At 40.7% G+C, this 18,096-nt stretch overlaps 1 protein-coding gene across 11 annotated transcripts in view; it reads right to left on the bottom strand.

The window, feature by feature from the left end:
• PCDH15 (protocadherin related 15) overlaps window positions 1-18,096 on the bottom strand; it is an 858,619-nt gene that overhangs the window by 25,858 nt on the left and 814,665 nt on the right. For all 11 annotated transcript variants that reach the window (XM_049810552.1, XM_049810540.1, XM_049810547.1 and 8 more), the window contains 2 exons: window positions 7,793-7,969; window positions 268-486 (listed from right to left, as the gene is read on the bottom strand). In XM_049810552.1, the coding sequence (XP_049666509.1) occupies window positions 268-486; window positions 7,793-7,969 (396 nt within the window). The remainder of the gene's footprint in view (window positions 1-267; window positions 487-7,792; window positions 7,970-18,096) is intronic.

Below are 18,096 nucleotides of genomic sequence, written 5' to 3'. Positions count from 1 at the left end.
TGATCTTGTGTTTGGGCACGTATTCTAAAACACTTACTGCATCACAACTTTAGAAACTATAGGAAGATGCACTTCCTGTGCATTTTCTCTTTTCATGTCCAGCCCACATCAAGCATTGACCAACTCTTGTGGTGAGAGGGAAATGAAAAATATTTCCCTGGATGATAATTTCCTTGCAATGAAGGATAATTTTCAAAGCAGTTCTGCTAAGAAATGTAGCATCCCTACTGCAACGTTGCTACCACAAAAAGGAGGAGAAATACTTACTGTCGGTAGCTGACCATAACTATTAAAATAGCTGGCATACAGCAAAGGATGATTATGACGGCCAGAGCAAGTAACGCGCCTTCCGTGTAGCCTACGGCTTGTGCCTGCTTCTTGACGTTCGCTACCACGTCTGGGGTGCGGATCTCCAGGATGCGTCCCCCCTGCCCCAGGTATGGCTGAAACTCTTTATTGATATCCAGCAGTTTGCCATCCAGGAACCTTCGATGTCACAAAAGAAAACTATTACAGACAAGTTCATTAACTGTGTTTGAATTACTGCATAGCTGGGTTAATAACTGTAGTCTGATAAAGCACATACCTCTTCTTTCTGTGCTTGAGAATACCAGGAATTCCCTGTAATCCCTATGTCAGTGATAACTCCAAAGTACTTAATACCAGAACACAGTTTAAACACTGAAAAGGAGAGATGAGCTGAAGCTTATCCTGATTTCTAGGGGCAAAAAGTTCTCCATGCCATGGAGAGCAGCATGGGAAATGGCTTGCTTTGTGCTTTTTCCTTCAGAGGTCTGTTGCAGAGGATTAACTAACCCTCCTGCACACACTCCTAAAGACCACTCTGGTTTAAAGATCAACTTGATGCTGCTCTAAAAGCGGGTAATTTTTAGAGGACTTTCCTCAGCTTCTTAGGGAAATCCTTTGGCTGAAGGAATAGCCTACAGTTTGTTCCTTTTTTACTTCCCTTTCAATATTAAAAAGAACAGGGCTTTGGAAAAACTATGCTCTTATTAATCCCCACCCCCTTCCCACAGCTGCACCAATTCTGAACCTCATTCTTGCGTCTGTTCTGTCTAGTTAGCCTCCATGTCTCTGCTATTTTCTTAGATTGTAGTGCTGGTACTACGTATTGAATTATTTGAGTAAGACTTTCCTCTTAAAGCATGACTGTTTGATGGCAAGAAGAAAACCCAGAGGGACAATGATCAGATGAGCTCATCTCTAGTGGGAATGAACATCAGAGCAGCTGAAGGATGTGCCCTCTCAATGTTTGGCTAAGGGAGTTTATTCACTGGCTTCAGGCTACCTGACAGTATCCTCTCCACTACAGCAATTTTGGGGTGGAATCTGTAGCAATGTTCCTGAGAAACGCAGAATTGTAACAAGGAAAACAGTAGCATTTTTAGAAAATGCTACATCATCTGCACTCGCTTCCTTGAAGTCAAATTGGAGGTCACAAAAGATGACAGACGGGAGATTACTGTAAACTGCCTCCTCTTCTTTTTTAGAGAAGATGCAGGCCATTTCTTCTGGAGTTTCACACCTCTTCTAAAAGAAAAAGCACTAAATGCTTATAACAAACTGTAATTTAAGCTTCATAGGTTCCCAAACGCTGCCAGATACCAGAACAATCTTGACTAACATTACTAATTACAGGAACAATAGGCTATCTATACAGCTATCGGAAAAACCACTGGCTTCAGGTAGGCCTAACAAGGCACACTGTTAAGACAGAGGCAGGTCCTAGGCCAAACTAGGGTATTAGCTAACCAGGAACAACACGCTGCTGTCATTGCTTGCAGCCTACAATAACGTCCATCTTCTGTTTGTACATCATCTATGAGAGGAACTTGGAACAACACAGTTACGGAGCAAAGGACTGGAACAGTCTCTGAAAAATCAAATGCCTTGGAAGAAGTTCAGTATCTGATCTGATAATTGGCGGTAGCCAAATGTAAATCCTAACCATATGACTTCACTTCCCGTATGACAGAAAATTTTCTAGTGGATGACTGTTTGAATGCAAACAGTATGTTTGTTAAAGAAATTTGCTTTAGGAGTTTCAAAAAATATCTTGGCCAAGGCTTTAACTTCCAAAGGAAAATAAAAATTCTTGGATCACTTTTGAAGTGAGGGTTGACTGTCCCACGAGCTGCCAAGCAGGAGGCTCCAGCTATAAAGATCAAAGTAGGAGGCACCCACTAGGATGGAGGAGGATCCTGCTGGCTCTTAGCTATAGCAGAACCCCAGACCCTTACCTGTAGTGTGTTTCTCCTGGAGAAAGCCAAATGAAAAATGCTGAGATTAAAAAAAAAAAGCAAAAAAACCCCAACAAAACAACAGCTAAAAAATATTCTGAAAGGATTTCTGCATATAAACTCTGTATGTCTGAAGAAAGTCTGAAATAGCTTTTATTTCCTTAGTCTGATCACGAGACAGAAATTACGCTCCTAAAAGGCCATTTCTTAAGGGGTGTTAATTTCTTACAATTGATTTCCTCTCAAATTAATTTACTGAGGAACCCACATAGCATTGCTTGTCCCTGTTTTGTTTTTTTTTTTAACTTTAGGAAAAATGTGCTCTGATCTGTGTGTGTAACGTGTTAGCTGGATCACATAACATACAGAATAATGCATCCTGAGTGATGAAACAGTGCTGGTTTCATGATACTAACTTCAAAGAGCAGCAGTGGCTGCTCACTCACAGACCCACACCCTCACAGAAAGCAACCCAAGGTATTTTGAAGAATAATTTCCCTTTGTATTAGTATGCTCTGCTGATATTCACAACTAATTCCTTGATTTCATCCGCAAAACATTTTCTTGGTATTTGAGCAAAAATCCCTCTGAGCAAAAATCTTTTCACAGCTTAAAGACCTGCAATGATGGTTCACAAAGACATAAACCGAGTATAAATGGAGCTCTAATTTTTTTGTTGTACGCTAGATGTCACTGATGCATCTTACATGTCCTTCGAGTTGGCAAAAGCATTCAAGTAGGACAGCATTAAATCTCTGGATGATTTTAAGAATCTCTCAGTTAAAATTCTGTTAGCATTTTCTTGACAAACCCTATTTTAACAGGTTCGTAACTCAACCGTGCACATTTACTCCATGATGAAACATGACACATTGTACAAAAGATTCAGACAGGGTAAGCATTTTATTTTTAATGGTGGACATTTTCCACTTAATGTATGCAGGAGAAATTTTCTGGATTCAACTGGTTTTTATGCTCCAATAAATCAAACCTTCTTTCATATAAAAGATAAAAAAGGAGGCTGATCATTTCAGTCTGTAAAATTACCTAAGTGGCCTCAAAGACTTTTCAGATTTTGTGGTAGAGGGAGAAAATAACAAAGCACAGTTACTATTCAGACCCACTTTTTGGTGTAACCAAACAGATTCCTGATTAATAAAAATGTCAGGCAATCAGTCATGACAGTCTTAAGGAAAAGTATGAATCTCTTGTTGCGTATCAGTCTTACAAAGTACAGGATAGGGAAAAATCAGCATGTCTTGAGAGACCCAGGGGTTTTCCCCAGCTGGCAGTAACGAACACAGCAGGGCTGTTACGTCCATGACTTCTAAATCATGTCTTTTGTTTTCCAGCCAAACATTTTGCTTGAATGCAAATATATGGAATTAGGCTAGTCATTTGGGACTTCTGGCAGTGAGGCACCCCATTCAAAATAGCCTGGTAGCGAATATTGGCACAGTCTGTGCATGCGCTGTCATTGGGCACATCAGCGTTAATCCAGCACATCCAGAGCACATTGCACCTCCTTGTATCTCTTCACTTAGTAAATGACTGTTGGACAGTACCTGACGCATCGGAGCAACATTTCCCCGAGGTGATTATGGGAGCCTCAAATGTTAGCTATGGTTTAGTGGGGCTTACTTCTTGCAGAAATGCAGCTCTGTAGCTGGTCAGGAGTGTGACTTTGCTCAGCTGCTGATGGGCATCTGCTGTCTCGACTACCCTTCCCTCCCAGCTCCAGTGAAAAGCCAAGCACCTTTGGGACCCCAGCACTGCTCTGACTTGTGCCTGGCTGCCAGCACCCACCAGGATGAGTCACCAGTGATATTTGTCTGTATCCTAGCAGCACTCCACCTGCAAAGGCGAACAGGTCGCTTTGCTCCACTCTGTCCTCAACTTACCCCCACATTCCTTAAAAGACCTTCACAGATAAATGTTTTCAAACAGTGACAGGTTTAACAAACTCTGTTAAAGTCAGGGCCTCCATTATGTTTTATAAGTGAAACACAGCAGGGTGTTCCCAAAAAGCCCATTTAAGAAAAGCCACAGGTATCTTCCAATACAGTAATTTTGCAAGTTGTGTTAAAATCACAGCTAGCAGAATTCGTGTGCTAAATCTGTGCTGTTGGTACAGTTCTCTCTTCCATATACATCAGGAAATTTTTCAACACTTGGAAAATACCTTGGCTAAATTTATATTCCTTATTGCAAATTAAGTTTTTTGAAACAGGGGGCTCCATCTCTTTCTGACCCTCTAACCTTTCTCCCACCACATCCAGTTTATTAAATGATCCTTTCTCCTATTGATCTCTCTTCTGCTAGGATGCAGAGCAGATTCCTGGCTGGAAGAAGGATGGTTGTGACTCTTGGCAATCTCTTCCCAAAGAGGGGACAACCATTGCTACTGTGTCCTGTGACTGGGGTAGGAAGAACATTGAGCCATCCCTCTAAAGATCAAAACTCCAGGAAAGATGGTCACAGAAGGAATTTCTTTTTAGATTTTGGTAAGCACCTGAGCCGAGCCAAATCTCTTGAGGTTCACCCACCTGCTAGCAAAAACTTGTTGACTTCAGACAGCAAGCTACAAAACCCGCAGTTCATTTTTCTCCTTACTTTAGTAAGCTGACATTTACTCACCTCTACCCTAAAGCCAGGAAAGCATTCCCCGGGATTTTGCTAATTTAAATATTTAAAAGCTTTTGAAAAGAGAAAAAAAAAGGGGGGGGGGGGGGGGGGGAGAAAAAAAAAGAAAAAGAAAAGCTGAGTATGCAGGCACATGTAGCATTTTAATGGGGTTTCTTCTGAGCTGATACTCCATTTGCAGACCAGGCAAATGAATAACCTTCCCTTCACATTTGACAAACTGCTTTTTAGCCTATTTCACTGGACACCCAAACATCCCTAAAAAGACATTTCTATATTTTCAAAGGGCACCAAAATGAAGAGGGACACATTTTCTGACCATGAAGAGAGTCTGCATCAGAAAAAGGTTTTTTTTTATGGAGTTGAAACAGCTAACTGCCTCCACACACTTTTATATACCACTAACAGTAAATTTGCAGAGAGCTTTCCAAAGTGAGGAGTAAAAGGGTGTCAGAATTTTCAACTATCATCAAAGGTCAGATAAATTTTCTGAACCTGGACAGCACTGAATAATGCCCTCTTGACCTTGAGCATTTTTAATGGGATCCCACTTTGGCAAAACTCAGAACTGGCTATGATTGGAAGAAAACACAGCCCTCAGTGAATTTACAAACTGTAAAAGTGGAAAAGTAATGATAAAGAAGGATCAGTAGATAGTCTGGGTGTAAAACAGTAAGATACATATCATTGAGAACAGTTTCGGGAGTGGGTTGGGGTACAACAGTCACTCACAGAAGTACTGCAAGCAGATTTACCGGCACTTTTCCTTAGAGAGAAAGGAAAACGTTTAACTATCACGGATTTCTGCTGGCTTCCTGACAGGTCTCCTTAATTTCCACTTCCACTCTTGAATAAAATTGGGAACAAAATCACAGATACCCCATTCTGGGAATGATCAGCAGGTTCTGGCAGTGGACAAGCAAACACAAACTCCCTGTGCATCACCGAGACCTAAAAAGACTGTACAGCCATGGAGGTACCTACAAACAGAAAATGGCCACTGGAAGGAAGGAGGCTGTTTTGCCACTGCTCTGAAAGCTACTCCTGCTGAACTGCATCTGATTTTTATACTCCTAGTTCAGAAAGTGATGCTGGAAGACTGGAGAGGGTTCAGAGAAAACCGTAAGCGATTAAAAGAATTAAAACTTAGCCCAGAGTGCAGAGGTCAAGGAACTTCTCAAGAAAAAAATTTAAGAGGATGATGTGATCATAAGCCTAGACCTTGGTGGGAACCCAAAATTAAAAGCACCAATCAGATGCTTCAATCTAGCACCCAAAGTTATAATAAAACTCTATGACTGAATCTAGACAAATTAAAAAAAAAAGAAAAAAGACCTAATTTTTGACAGTAAAAATAATTACCCTGCAATAACAACACAAGGGTTGTAGCTGATTGGATTTTCTGGAGCAGCTGTTTTGCTGACAGACACGCTCAAAGCAGAATTAATTTTGGGAGTTCCTACGGTCTTTATTATACTAGGTCAGACTGATCACAGTGATCTTTTCCAACCTATAAACTCTGAATATATGCAGAGCTTTAGTATGCTATAATTCATCTGTACTAAATTAAGAGCTTGGGAGAACAAGCCCTTTTTCAATCACAGTCCACTGAGATGGGTCACAGCCATTTGCTTTTTAGGCTGCTGACTGACATGCTGCTTTATAGCATCATGGAACAGTCTGGTCTAGTTTTCACTGAGATAAAAAGCAAACACAAAGGTGAAACACGTGCAAAAAAATCCAAAAGATAGCGGCTGCTTTAGAAGAAGAGCCTGATTTACATTTCCATTGTTTTGAGTCATTTGCAGAATGCTGAAAAAATAGAGTTTCTAACAAAATGATTCTACAGCCATATTGATACATCAGCAGCTGAACAGGTTGAGATGCTAATTTTGTCTTAGAACCTACTTGCCACTAGTGATGACTCAGAAAAACCATGCAAAGAGATTCCCCTAATTTCATTTCCTTACCCATGTAATCTCTGGCTTTTCTTCTTGTGCAAGGAAGAGAGCAGAGTTACCACTGGCCCCCAAAGCAGTAGCGTGCCAGAGTGAAATCCCACTGGAGCTCTGCTAAGGTGCAAAAGCCCAGGCAGAGTGGCACCTTATCAAACCGCTCCGCTGGAGCGACCAGAGCTGGCCCATTCACTGGCAGCATGCTCTGAGTATAATCAGTCAATAAAAAGCCATCTCTTACGTTTTACGTGACACTGGAATTTAACTGCTTATTTGGAAGTCAACTGAAAAGGCAAAACAACATCAAATTATGAATAGAAGTGACCTATCTACTGCTGTTCACCATCTCCTCTAGCAGCTGGTGGGATAGGCCCAAGCAGATCTGTCTGCTCAGCCCACTGGGCACCTGTGAACCCTACTGATTTCCTGCATGTAGATGTACACCTGGGTCATGCCCCGATGTCTATGCTTCAGACTAGGTGCATACCACCTCTCTTCCTTCCCCTTCCCTTTCTTCTGCTTCAGTTTCCAGAAGAAGAGAAAAAGACATGCTCCAAATGGAAACTGCAGAAAGCCTGAAGGTCAATGACTGGAGCACCAAGGCCCTTGCTTGGAGATCACAGAGAAGTTTTGGTACACATAAATTCCTTCAGAGGAATTTAAACTGGAAGCTCCTCCACAGGGTGGACCAAACGTATTGCAAGCTCTCCTGGCAACAACGTCTAAATCACGCGTACAGGAGCCATTCGCCTCAACGGAATGGACTGAACCTGGTAAAGCTGTAAACTCCTGAGCTGCACATAGGGCATGCACCAACTGCTTCAAAAGATTTTTCTATTCCTGTTGTGTTGAACCACTTGCTAACAGAGACAGACCAACAGGCTTCAAAACAGTCCATAGAAATATAGGAAGAGCAACAAACAATATACTTACTTAAAAAGTTCATTCCTCATTATAGCTCTGTTTGTTTGTGGGTCAATTGCATAGACCATGAGGTCGGACTTGGTGTAATCCTCTTCAGAGTACCCATCCCCAAACCTCCGTGCACCGATGGATTCCACCACGACCGTTGCACCGGGAATCTGATCTTGGACGTAGCGTTCCAAAATCCTAAAGACAAGATGGAGCCAGAAAGCTGCAGTGATTTATTTGTGCTGATCAAGATTGACAACAGCCCAAAAAAGTTACTCGTAGACAGAAACCACGGGCTTAGAAGGATGGCAACCTTCAGAGCACTTTTAAAAAAATCTCTGCTCCAATATAACCTCTTAAATGCTGAACTCTTGGGAAAAGCTTAGCAGTGTTAGGAGAGGTCATCAGAAATAGTGCCCTTAAGTCTAGCTCTCTGTATTTATGACACCAGTTGAGTTTTAAATGGCTCATGGGAAACACCATCTATATTTCACAAAAAAACCCTGTCATCCTTTTATTAAGCTATAGGATTTCAAACTCTTCAATTCCAGCCTTACACAGGCTGCATACAATAAATTTTCACCCACAGAAACAACTACTTCAACCATTTTCGGTGGGATATTTCATCTGGCCCTCCAATATAGCACAACTATCAGGTGCCAGAAGACCTGCTACTCCAAAAGGCACGAGCGAGTTTTACCAGCCATAAGAAAGTCGGAATATCGAGCTGACACCTCTACCACAGGAAAACAATAAAATAAGCTGCAAAAGTTCTACCAGCAGAAGAAAGATAGGTTGATAGAATTCAGCGGCAGCTCTGCCCGAGATAACAAGGGCATAACAACAATAAACCAAAACAAATCTGTTCTTTTTCCAAAGAGAAGGATTCATTACAAGCTGCCAGAGGACAGAATGGCACAGTCTGTGGATATGTATATGAATCACAATGAGTCAATACATGAAATAAATGCAATTCTGGGGAATTAGAATTTATTACAGATGATGACATTTACTGGTCATTTTATTAATTCTTGTTATGTGACCAATTTTCTTTAACTTTAATACTGAAAATTACACACACACACCCCTTTTTTTTTTTTGACAACTGAATGTCCGCAGACATCTTTGTATGTGCTTTTGGAAGCCTTTGTTCTAAATTCAAAATCTCATATTTTTCTACAGTTTTCCATGCAGAACTGAAATATGATGTTATTCCTAAAATATTCTAAAAGGCAAAGGGAGAATGGCTGTTTGCAGAATGCCCCTCCAAACAAACCAGCCAAAAATATACACACCTATGCCAAATTGAAAAGCTTCTAGCATGCCTGCAGAAGCACCAAACCGATGGGGAAAGGACCTCACTGAGCACATGAGAAGTTTCTGCACAGATAGCAAGCACACCTGTACACCTCAGATATGGAGAGTTTAGGGAAAGTTACAAGCAAAACTCACTACTGCTCTCACAAGCTGCTTTAGAAAGGACAAGACCTCAATAAAGTTTTTTAAAAAATTTATTCTTTTCCTTCCTCCTTGTCTGGTCTGCTAGTCTAGTGGGGTCCAAGAAATTTGCTGAGTTCCTGTAGCAGACTGCTTCTCTGTGTCTGCTGCACTGTGCATCCAATGCAAAAAGGAGGTTTAGAAATATTACAGCTCAGCGGGATGACCTTCAAACTCTGTATGCAACAGGGAGAACTGGTACTCCCCCATCAAGACTGAAGCTGGGGCTGGCGGCCAAGATGGTGGGGACCCAGACTCTCGCCAAGAATGGATGGAGCCAGAAGGAACATGGAAAGCTGTTTAGACAGTGCCATCAGAAGAGCTTTAACCACAGCTGTTGGACAAGGACAGAATACATCTCAGAGAAAATGGGAAGAGCGTCTTTGCACACAGACTTGCTAATGGCGTGATGAGGTTTCCAAACTGGGACTGAAAAGGGTTCAGTTAAAGTCCACAGAGCATTTTATAAACAAAGGCATAAAAGCAAAGATCATCAATACTGGACACAAAGGCAAAGAAGTATGGCGAAATAACCAAGAGAGGCTGCAAGTCTAAACACTCCATCAGAAGTATGAGTTATGGGAAAATACAAGATTTTCTGGGCTAATTTATGTGATCAGAATATCAAATCAAAAAGCAATAGCTGAGTTAGGAGGCAAAAGCAAGGGAACACACTGCCTGATATATCAAGGCCGCACTTGGGTGCAGAGGAAGACAAATCTCATAAAAAAGGATATCAATGACTTTAAGAAGACACTTGTTGTTTTAAACAAAACCTTTAGCAGTTGCTGAGGTTACATTTTGCTGACGTTTTTTTCCCGACACAAGATTTCCAAAGGAAAGTAATGCTGTCAAAGCAGTATCACCATCTCATAATTTTTCGAGTCCACTGATTCACATTCATCCATCCAGTTTCTCTGCTCTTTGTTGGAAAGTTTAGCACGCCCTTAAAAAAGAAGCTTTTCTAACAGATTTTGAAAAATCCAAGTCTGCCAGACCCAGGTCCTAGCCTAGCACTGAATATATACTCTTAGTGCAGAGCCAGTTTTGCAGGGAAAATAAAAATATAGATTGTCTGACACATTGCTAGTTGACTAGCATCCCCTAAACAAGCACTCCTGTAGTTTGCAGATATGGTAAACTCTACTCATCTCTGCTTCTGGCATGCACTTAACTGGTAGCTAGGGTGATAACCTGTCACAGGCTCCTCAGTAACAATAATTCTCCCAGGTAAAACTTGACAGTAAAAATCTGGGATATGCAGATTACTATTAAAAAGCCTCCAAACATTACATGAATGTAAATGACTAAAAGAAGCCATAACCCATCTTTAGAATGGTGTTTAGGCCAAATATGTAAAAGTTTTACCTCCCTAATTAGTATATAATCATCTTCTGTTGCTGCAGGGGGGGGGATGCTTTTGTTTCCTTGCACAGAACTATTATTTCACTCAAGACAGAAATGCCCTCTAAGACTGCAAGGTTATAAAGGAGGGTCACTTTTAGCAGAATTAGGAGAACAACATTCCCTTTTCTCAGAAATTCCTGGCATGGCTTCTGCTGGAATTCATTGCCTTTTAGAATATCTTTGTCTAAAACATGATTAAAATTGAAGAACAAATAGCATATGACTTTCTGACTACGAGAAATAGGTACATTGCAGCCATTGGCTTCAACTGACATTGCAAGAAACACCACCAAGTATAGTGGAATGACAGTAATATTTCATCGGAAACACACAAATTGCATGTTTAGGTTGAAATATGTAATAAAAATGCACTGAAGACTGAAAAGTAGCAATTAAAGAATGCACTTAAAAATAGGGCAGTTCCCCATAGAGTTATTTTAAAAGTCATTCAGCTGAACTTGTGATGCTGAAAACGCTGTAGTGTTTTAAAACTCTACTGAAAGTGGCCACCTGCTTGTAGTACTACTCACAAGGAGCAATTTTTAAAATGCATACTTTAAGTAGCAACAGCATCTGCAGCTCCACTGTATTTATCAGCAGAAGTTAGCTTAAAATTAGTCTGCCACTCGTTAATGCAACAAGGGTAATTACCATTCTCCCAACAGTGGCGTAATGGGCAGTAGAAGCAGCAACTTAACAGGCGACGGGACTTCCCTACTGCTCTAACTCCCTTTAGCTCTGCAGACATAATGTAATGAACAAAAATGCCTCCCAGTGCATATTCATTACCATTGCCTTTCAAATTCCCATCAGTGACATCAGTGAAATGAAGGACAAGAGGATTTTCACTGTTATTGAGGACATAACGTGGCCCTAAATATCCTGAAAACTCAGAGATTATTTTTTTCATCTTTAGATGCAAAAGAAACGGAAAGGCAGCAAAATACAGGTACTCGGTTTGTTGAGCTGTCCCTTGGCTGGTGGCATTCTGCTTCACAGAACTCTTCTGAAACTCAGCAGACCAAAACCCCAATCTGGGATAAGGCACCACATTCCTGGGCCACACTCAGCGCTATGTCTATGAGCTGACACATGCACCTGAGGCATCGTGCTGCACGGCAGGGCTGAGGCTGCTGCACTCCGTTACAAGCAGAGAAGACCCTGCTGAACACCGGGATAAATTAAGGCACCGCAGCATCCTGCTGCTTTCTGCCCACAGCTGCATGAATCTGGCATGCCAGATGCGTGCCCCAGCCCGGGAGAGATCCTGCTACTGGGAAAGATGCAAAGGACTACTTAGAAGCTTCTTTGGAAACGAATGTGAAAGTTCATATGAGTCAGTTAATTCACGTCAAAATACGAGATACGGAATCAGCCGCACGAGAGCCCAGCAGCAATGGCAACTCAACTAGACTAACAGTCAACGTGTAAGAATTGGTAAGTCAGCAGCAAAGTTTAATGACCCTCTGTTGTCCCTGGCAGAGAAGATGCGTGACACGGCTGGAAAGAGCACTGCAACGTTCCAGTAGTTTTATACCCTCGAGCTGAATTGTTAAGTTGTATGTATATCCTCTGAATCAGCACACGAACAAAAGAAACAGTTCAATCCGCAGAACATTTTAGATCCTCACCAGTACCTGAATTTAATTACTGCACATTTTTCATAGCAGAAAATTCTGTGGGAGAAAGATGTTGCAGTTCTCTAGTAATCTGATAGCCTGCTGTGTTTCTGGAGCACATAGAAGTATTTTAAGAAATGAAAGACTTGGAGCTACAAGTGTTGAAGACTAGATATCCTGCATAACTTTTGGCTCCTCCACTGAAAATTCTAGCTCCCCAGAATAATTTAGTAACAACAATAAATTCATATCCTAGCTATTTGAAAATGTAAGCAAATTTGGCAACAATGTACAGATGAGAGCATTCAGCTCTGCCAGTACACATCAATACAGACTTTTCAAGTGTTTCATTGAACCCGAGTACACTCTCAGTTTTGCTCAACTTCAGCCAAATTCTGGCTGTGTTGAGTTTTTGCAAGGTTAATAATTGACAACTACACTGCTGGATTTTCAACTGTACTTTCACAAATAAGTAAGGACCAATTCCAGCCCCTCCTGTGTGGTTAGCAATGGCTTTTCAGGGGTTTGATGCACTTGGGCCCCAGCTCCCAGATGCCTTATTGCAACACACATACAGCACAGGGAAGGCGATACTACTTCTGTGGCCTCTGGAGAGGTACCGAGCAGCTTTGAGCTGCCAATACAACTCAAGAAACCCTTACTAGTCAGCTAAGTCAGCCTGCTTTGTGCTGTAACACAGAATAAAAAAGCCAGAACTAGGGCTTATTTCAAGCCTAAGACTATTCCTTCTTTATAAAACAGGCTTTTGGCCAAGATTCTTTCTTTCATGCCCCATGTTGGGCGCCAAAAATACCCACACAAGGCATGTGTCTAGCAGGAAGGAGCACCGCGGAGCCAATTTACTCTGCACATAACATCATCTAAATTATTCAGAAAACTACCCAGAGACAATGTCTTTATACCTACTTACCCTAATCCTATAAAAGCATATTGGATTGCTCACAATAAAGGAAATTTGCTTTCTTATATATTGCTGAAGTTTCTTTTCTTCTTTTTGTGCTCATCATGTATAATCCTGTCCTCCAAAAAACCTACACACACTCCAACTTTTTATTTATCATTTTTCCCAGTCACAGAAGGAACATTACACTACACTCACCCGAAGAATAATACACAGAGACATCTTGACTTTGACCCAGAAGACGTATCTTCAGATCTCAGCACAAAAGGGTTTTTACTGCAACAGTAAGCAATTTCAGAATAAAGCAGAAGTTTACAGCTTTATCTGAGAAGCCATGCACCGCATTATAGCGCTTCAGAGAAAATACATTAACAGAACAACATTCGGTATTATTGAGAGGAGGCGGGGAGAAGGAGATCGCTGAACCAGTGCTTCCCAGCTGGCAGTGGAAGTCGCAAGTGGAAAAACTGGAGTTGAATAAGCTTTGGTCTCTGTTACCTAACTTAATAAAGGTAGCCTACTCTTATTAATCATCCTGATTACAGTGGAGGGAGGCTAAGATCAGCTAAGTAATGGAGTGGGCTTTGTTAAATGAGGTACACAGCGAGAACTACAGGACATGCATTCTCCAAGAAAAGCCAAATGCAGGGTGGATATGAAATATGATGCAGCCAGTTGGTGGCAAACGTGTCTCTAATCTCATTATTTATTTATTTGCTAATTTTGCAATTTAATTTAGAATGAAACAATACAGCGCAAAGAAGTGAAAGGGAAAAAGGCAGAGGGGAGGTGGACCAAAGGGCCAGGAACAAAATGAACCCATATTAACAGCATGAACGAGCACTGAGGCAAAGAACAAGGCAGCTATAGCAGTAACTGTAACTAAAGAACTTTTAGTGATGGGGAGAAATTCAGTGCTAGCTATGAAGAGTGTTTAATGGCAAATTCACTGCCACCAATATGCAAAAAGTCCAGCCACCTGTCATTAGGCTTAATTCAGCAATTACGTGGCAAAAATCATAAAGCAAGCAACGGAATGGTACTTCTCCTATGGGAAAACTAATGACTCTGAGTGATTTATATACTGCAACTATATCCAGCAGGAGAGACATACTCATTTTCTACCAATTCATGGACTGAGGAGAAGAAAAAACACTGGTGCACTAAGGTTGGATATTTTAATACAGTCAAGAGTGCTTTCGGAGGCACTACATTTCCAAACAAGCACCTCTAAGGCGGCCCATCCAAGGGGTAGTTGCGTCTGGCTTTACTAAAGGTACCAAGAATGCTGGAATCCCAGTGATGCCTTGTAACATCTGATTTCATTATACACAGCCACATCTTGATAAATATGCTACATTTCAGAAGCATTCACTCATCCTCCCAATTACCGAACATACCGACAAAGAACAAAGAAATAAAATACAACGGTATACACAGGTGCCACGTAAAGCACTCATGTCAGCTGTCCCTTTTAAATGCCAGCGCCTGGCTTCTGCAACTGAGATTAGAAAACACCATTTGCTCTATTGTCAACAGCAAAACACAACGGAAGGGAAATCATCCATATTCTGAAACATTTCCCTAAAGAGAGGACTGTGCATTCTAGCTCCTATAATATAAAATATATTATCTCATATACTATGATTACACATAAAATTGTATATGATGTACAATGTTCACGTGGTGTATATATATATCGATATAGTATACATTATGATATTTCTTTTAAGTGAACCACAGTTTCTATGCAGCAAAGCAGAGCAGACACCCCTTTGAGAAATGATGGCAGTCAACTTTATATATGCAAACTATTAAGTTAGCAGGCTGAAAGCTCATATTCCAAAACACTCACTCAGTATATCTCTGAGGATCAACACTTGATTTTACATTGGGATTTTCTAGTCAAAAACTTCCTGGTCACTTCTACATTGCATTACAAGTTTGAGTGTGGATTTTCTTTAGCTATGGAACTGCCCCATTCTTTTACAAGCATTAAGCTATTAAAAGATTGCAGCCTTTAACAGGCAGGCCACAATACACATGAAGAAAAGTTTGCTGGAATTATCACATGTGCTATTTCCAGTAATTTTGTCATGAAAAGTAGGCACTAACCTCTACTAAGATACACACGATACACATGAACATCGAGAAGACAGCTAAAGTTGCTCCCCAAGAACATCTGCACTTGGATTCCACTTCCAGAGGCAGGTCTGGCCAGGAGGCCACACGCACCTGAATTCCTCAGCCCAGGAGAGTGAAAAATACTAGAGTGATGCAGCGAGAAGGCAGGCTCAAAAGCCCACAATATGCAACTAGTACAAGTATTTTGGGACCTGTACCTTGGCACCAATACAGGCACTGTGACTTACCTGTTATGAAGCCAAAATATAAAAAAAGGGAATCAACACCAAGACCACCCTGAAAATACGGGAGACTACAGAAACTTCTTGATGGGGGAAGTTAAATTTTCAGTGTTTAATTATTTATAGTTACTACATAGTTTATTATGAAATAATAAAGCAATTATCTATTTTTGTATCTATGCACATTTATTAGCAGTATGAGGTGATTCCACCAGATCCTTTCTTCCAGTGAAAGATTCCTAGACCACCACTAGGAGATTTTTTTCATATAGATGGAAAAGAAACTCCAGTTTTTCCAGGCTCACTTTTCACTACAAGGGATAAAGAACAACACGGGACACCTCATATGATTTTGGAAAGCGAGGAGACAATCTTCATACTGTTCTTTAACTCCAGAGCAGTCCAGGTGTAGCTAAATGTGTTTTCTTCAGCCACGTCATCAGCTCAGAAGGCACACACAATGCAAAAAACGTTAACGTTGAAAATGATGCCCAAATGGTTTTGGCTAGCTCTAGTTCAGGAAAAAAAGTTCCCTAAGCAATATTATCCCCATTTTGCAGTGTTTGTAGGCTGTAGGGCAAACCCAGCCTTTTCAAGAGGAATGTCTATGGAGTATTTCATCAAAGCACTCTTTGTGAGCAACTCGATTATTCCATTTCAGAGAAACTGTTTTGCCATCTATAGAAGTGGGTACAGAGGAATTGAATTCACAAGCCATTTCTATTACCTATAGGACGTCAGAAACCCAGGTCTCTCTTGGTAATGTGGCGTATCTGAGTTTAGCTAGAGATTTAAATTGCAGTCACGTGAAAACCAAAGAACTAAATGCTCTGAACATGCAGCTGGCTATTTTATTCTAGTTGAAATGCTGTTCCTTGCCCAACAAGTAAGCACTCACAAACACTGCCATATTTAAAGAACGCTGTGTTGTCTGCCTTCACTGAGTTTTCTGAAGGAGAGGAACATGACTGAATTTTCCACTAAGCCTCACTCCATTTTCTCTGTCATCTTCTGTAGCAGACATAAATGGACCTATCTGAACAGACATAATTGAAGTGGGTGAGAGAAATGGCAAATCTGACATTGATGTGCAGTCCAGAGGATATGAAAAGCTTGTTGATGAAATTAAAGCAGTTGGAGGAAAACCGAGGTGCTTACTGAATGACTGCAAAGGATCACGACACTATCAGAAATGTCAGCTGAAGACATACCCATTGTATCCCTCAAAAAAGCCCAAACTCCTAAGCCAAATAGATAGTGATATTTTAAATCTTTTCTCCTATGGTGTGCTTCCTTTATTTGGACCATTAATCAACATACATCTCAGGGCTATGCTGAGTAAGCCTTTCCAGTGTGGAAGAACTGAATTATGTATTTCTTAATTCCTTGTATCCACTCTCTAGTGAAAATTACAGGCAACTGGGGAAAATCTGTTATAACTTGCTCTCCACAGTTGTATAAATCACTATTTATTTTATTGTGAAAAATCACTATAATTTCAAAAATGACCTAACTACCCACTTCCCTAACATTTCCCATCACCAAGTACTGTAACTGGTGGTTAAATGTTGTATTTTCAGAGATTAATATTTACTATCACTCCAGTGCCAAAATGAGAGGACAACGAGCTGAATAACCTTTGTAGTGACTAATTTAGCTAATTATATAGTCTTTTTATCTGTAAATGAATTATATAAAGTGTTCTAATTTTATAAATTAGTGCATTATTTGAAATGGCTCAGAAACCTCTTCAGGCAAAAGTACTTTAGCCTGAGAAGGTCTCCAAATTATTTGGTCTCCCTTTGCCTGTGGTTTGATCTTCTGTATAGCGCATGCATGAAAAATCACAAATTCCTATTATTTTGGTTTTATGTCCTGCATGAACTATTAAAGCCTTTATAGAAACAGGGAAAGCACAATCTTTTAAACTTTAAGAAGAAAATCCAAGAAATTTGAAGCTAGCATTGAAATAAATAAATTTCTATGTGAAACAGATAAGTACAGATTTGCAAAATTCTGAGACTTTTGCGCGCTGCAACTATTTTCAGTAAAGAATGCAACTATTTTAAAACAAGCTATGCAATCTCTTCTGGCAAAAGTTGTCCTTAAACGCTTCTCCTTAGAAGTGAAAATGTTACACTACACTCACTTACTGGCCTCATGGTGTTTGTGAAGGTAAAGACTCCCAAGCTAATTTTGAGAATTCAAAACCTGCCCGTGTTTTTTTATTTTTGTACTCATTCAAAAGCTTCATTCACTGTGAAATATTTACACATCTGTCAGAGACTTCTATGCACAAGGGCCAAACCAGCATGAAACAAGTTTTAAAAGACTCCAACCTGGCAGAGAAGAGTTTTTTTGGAGCAGGGACACTGAGGAATGTGGCTCTGGGCTGTTTTCCAAGACTGTGGCAGGATATGCCAGCTCTTCCTCCGGGCCCTGGAGGAGAGGAGTGAGGGTATGACTACGGCACGATTTATTGTTGAGGCACTCAGCAAACAGTGCTGAGACCTG

This window comes from Accipiter gentilis, chromosome 9 (assembly GCF_929443795.1).
Source record: "Accipiter gentilis chromosome 9, bAccGen1.1, whole genome shotgun sequence".
NCBI lineage: Eukaryota > Metazoa > Chordata > Aves > Accipitriformes > Accipitridae > Astur > Astur gentilis.
The sequence above is the reverse complement of the archived record's forward strand: the minus strand, read 5'-3'. Positions and strand labels throughout refer to the sequence as shown.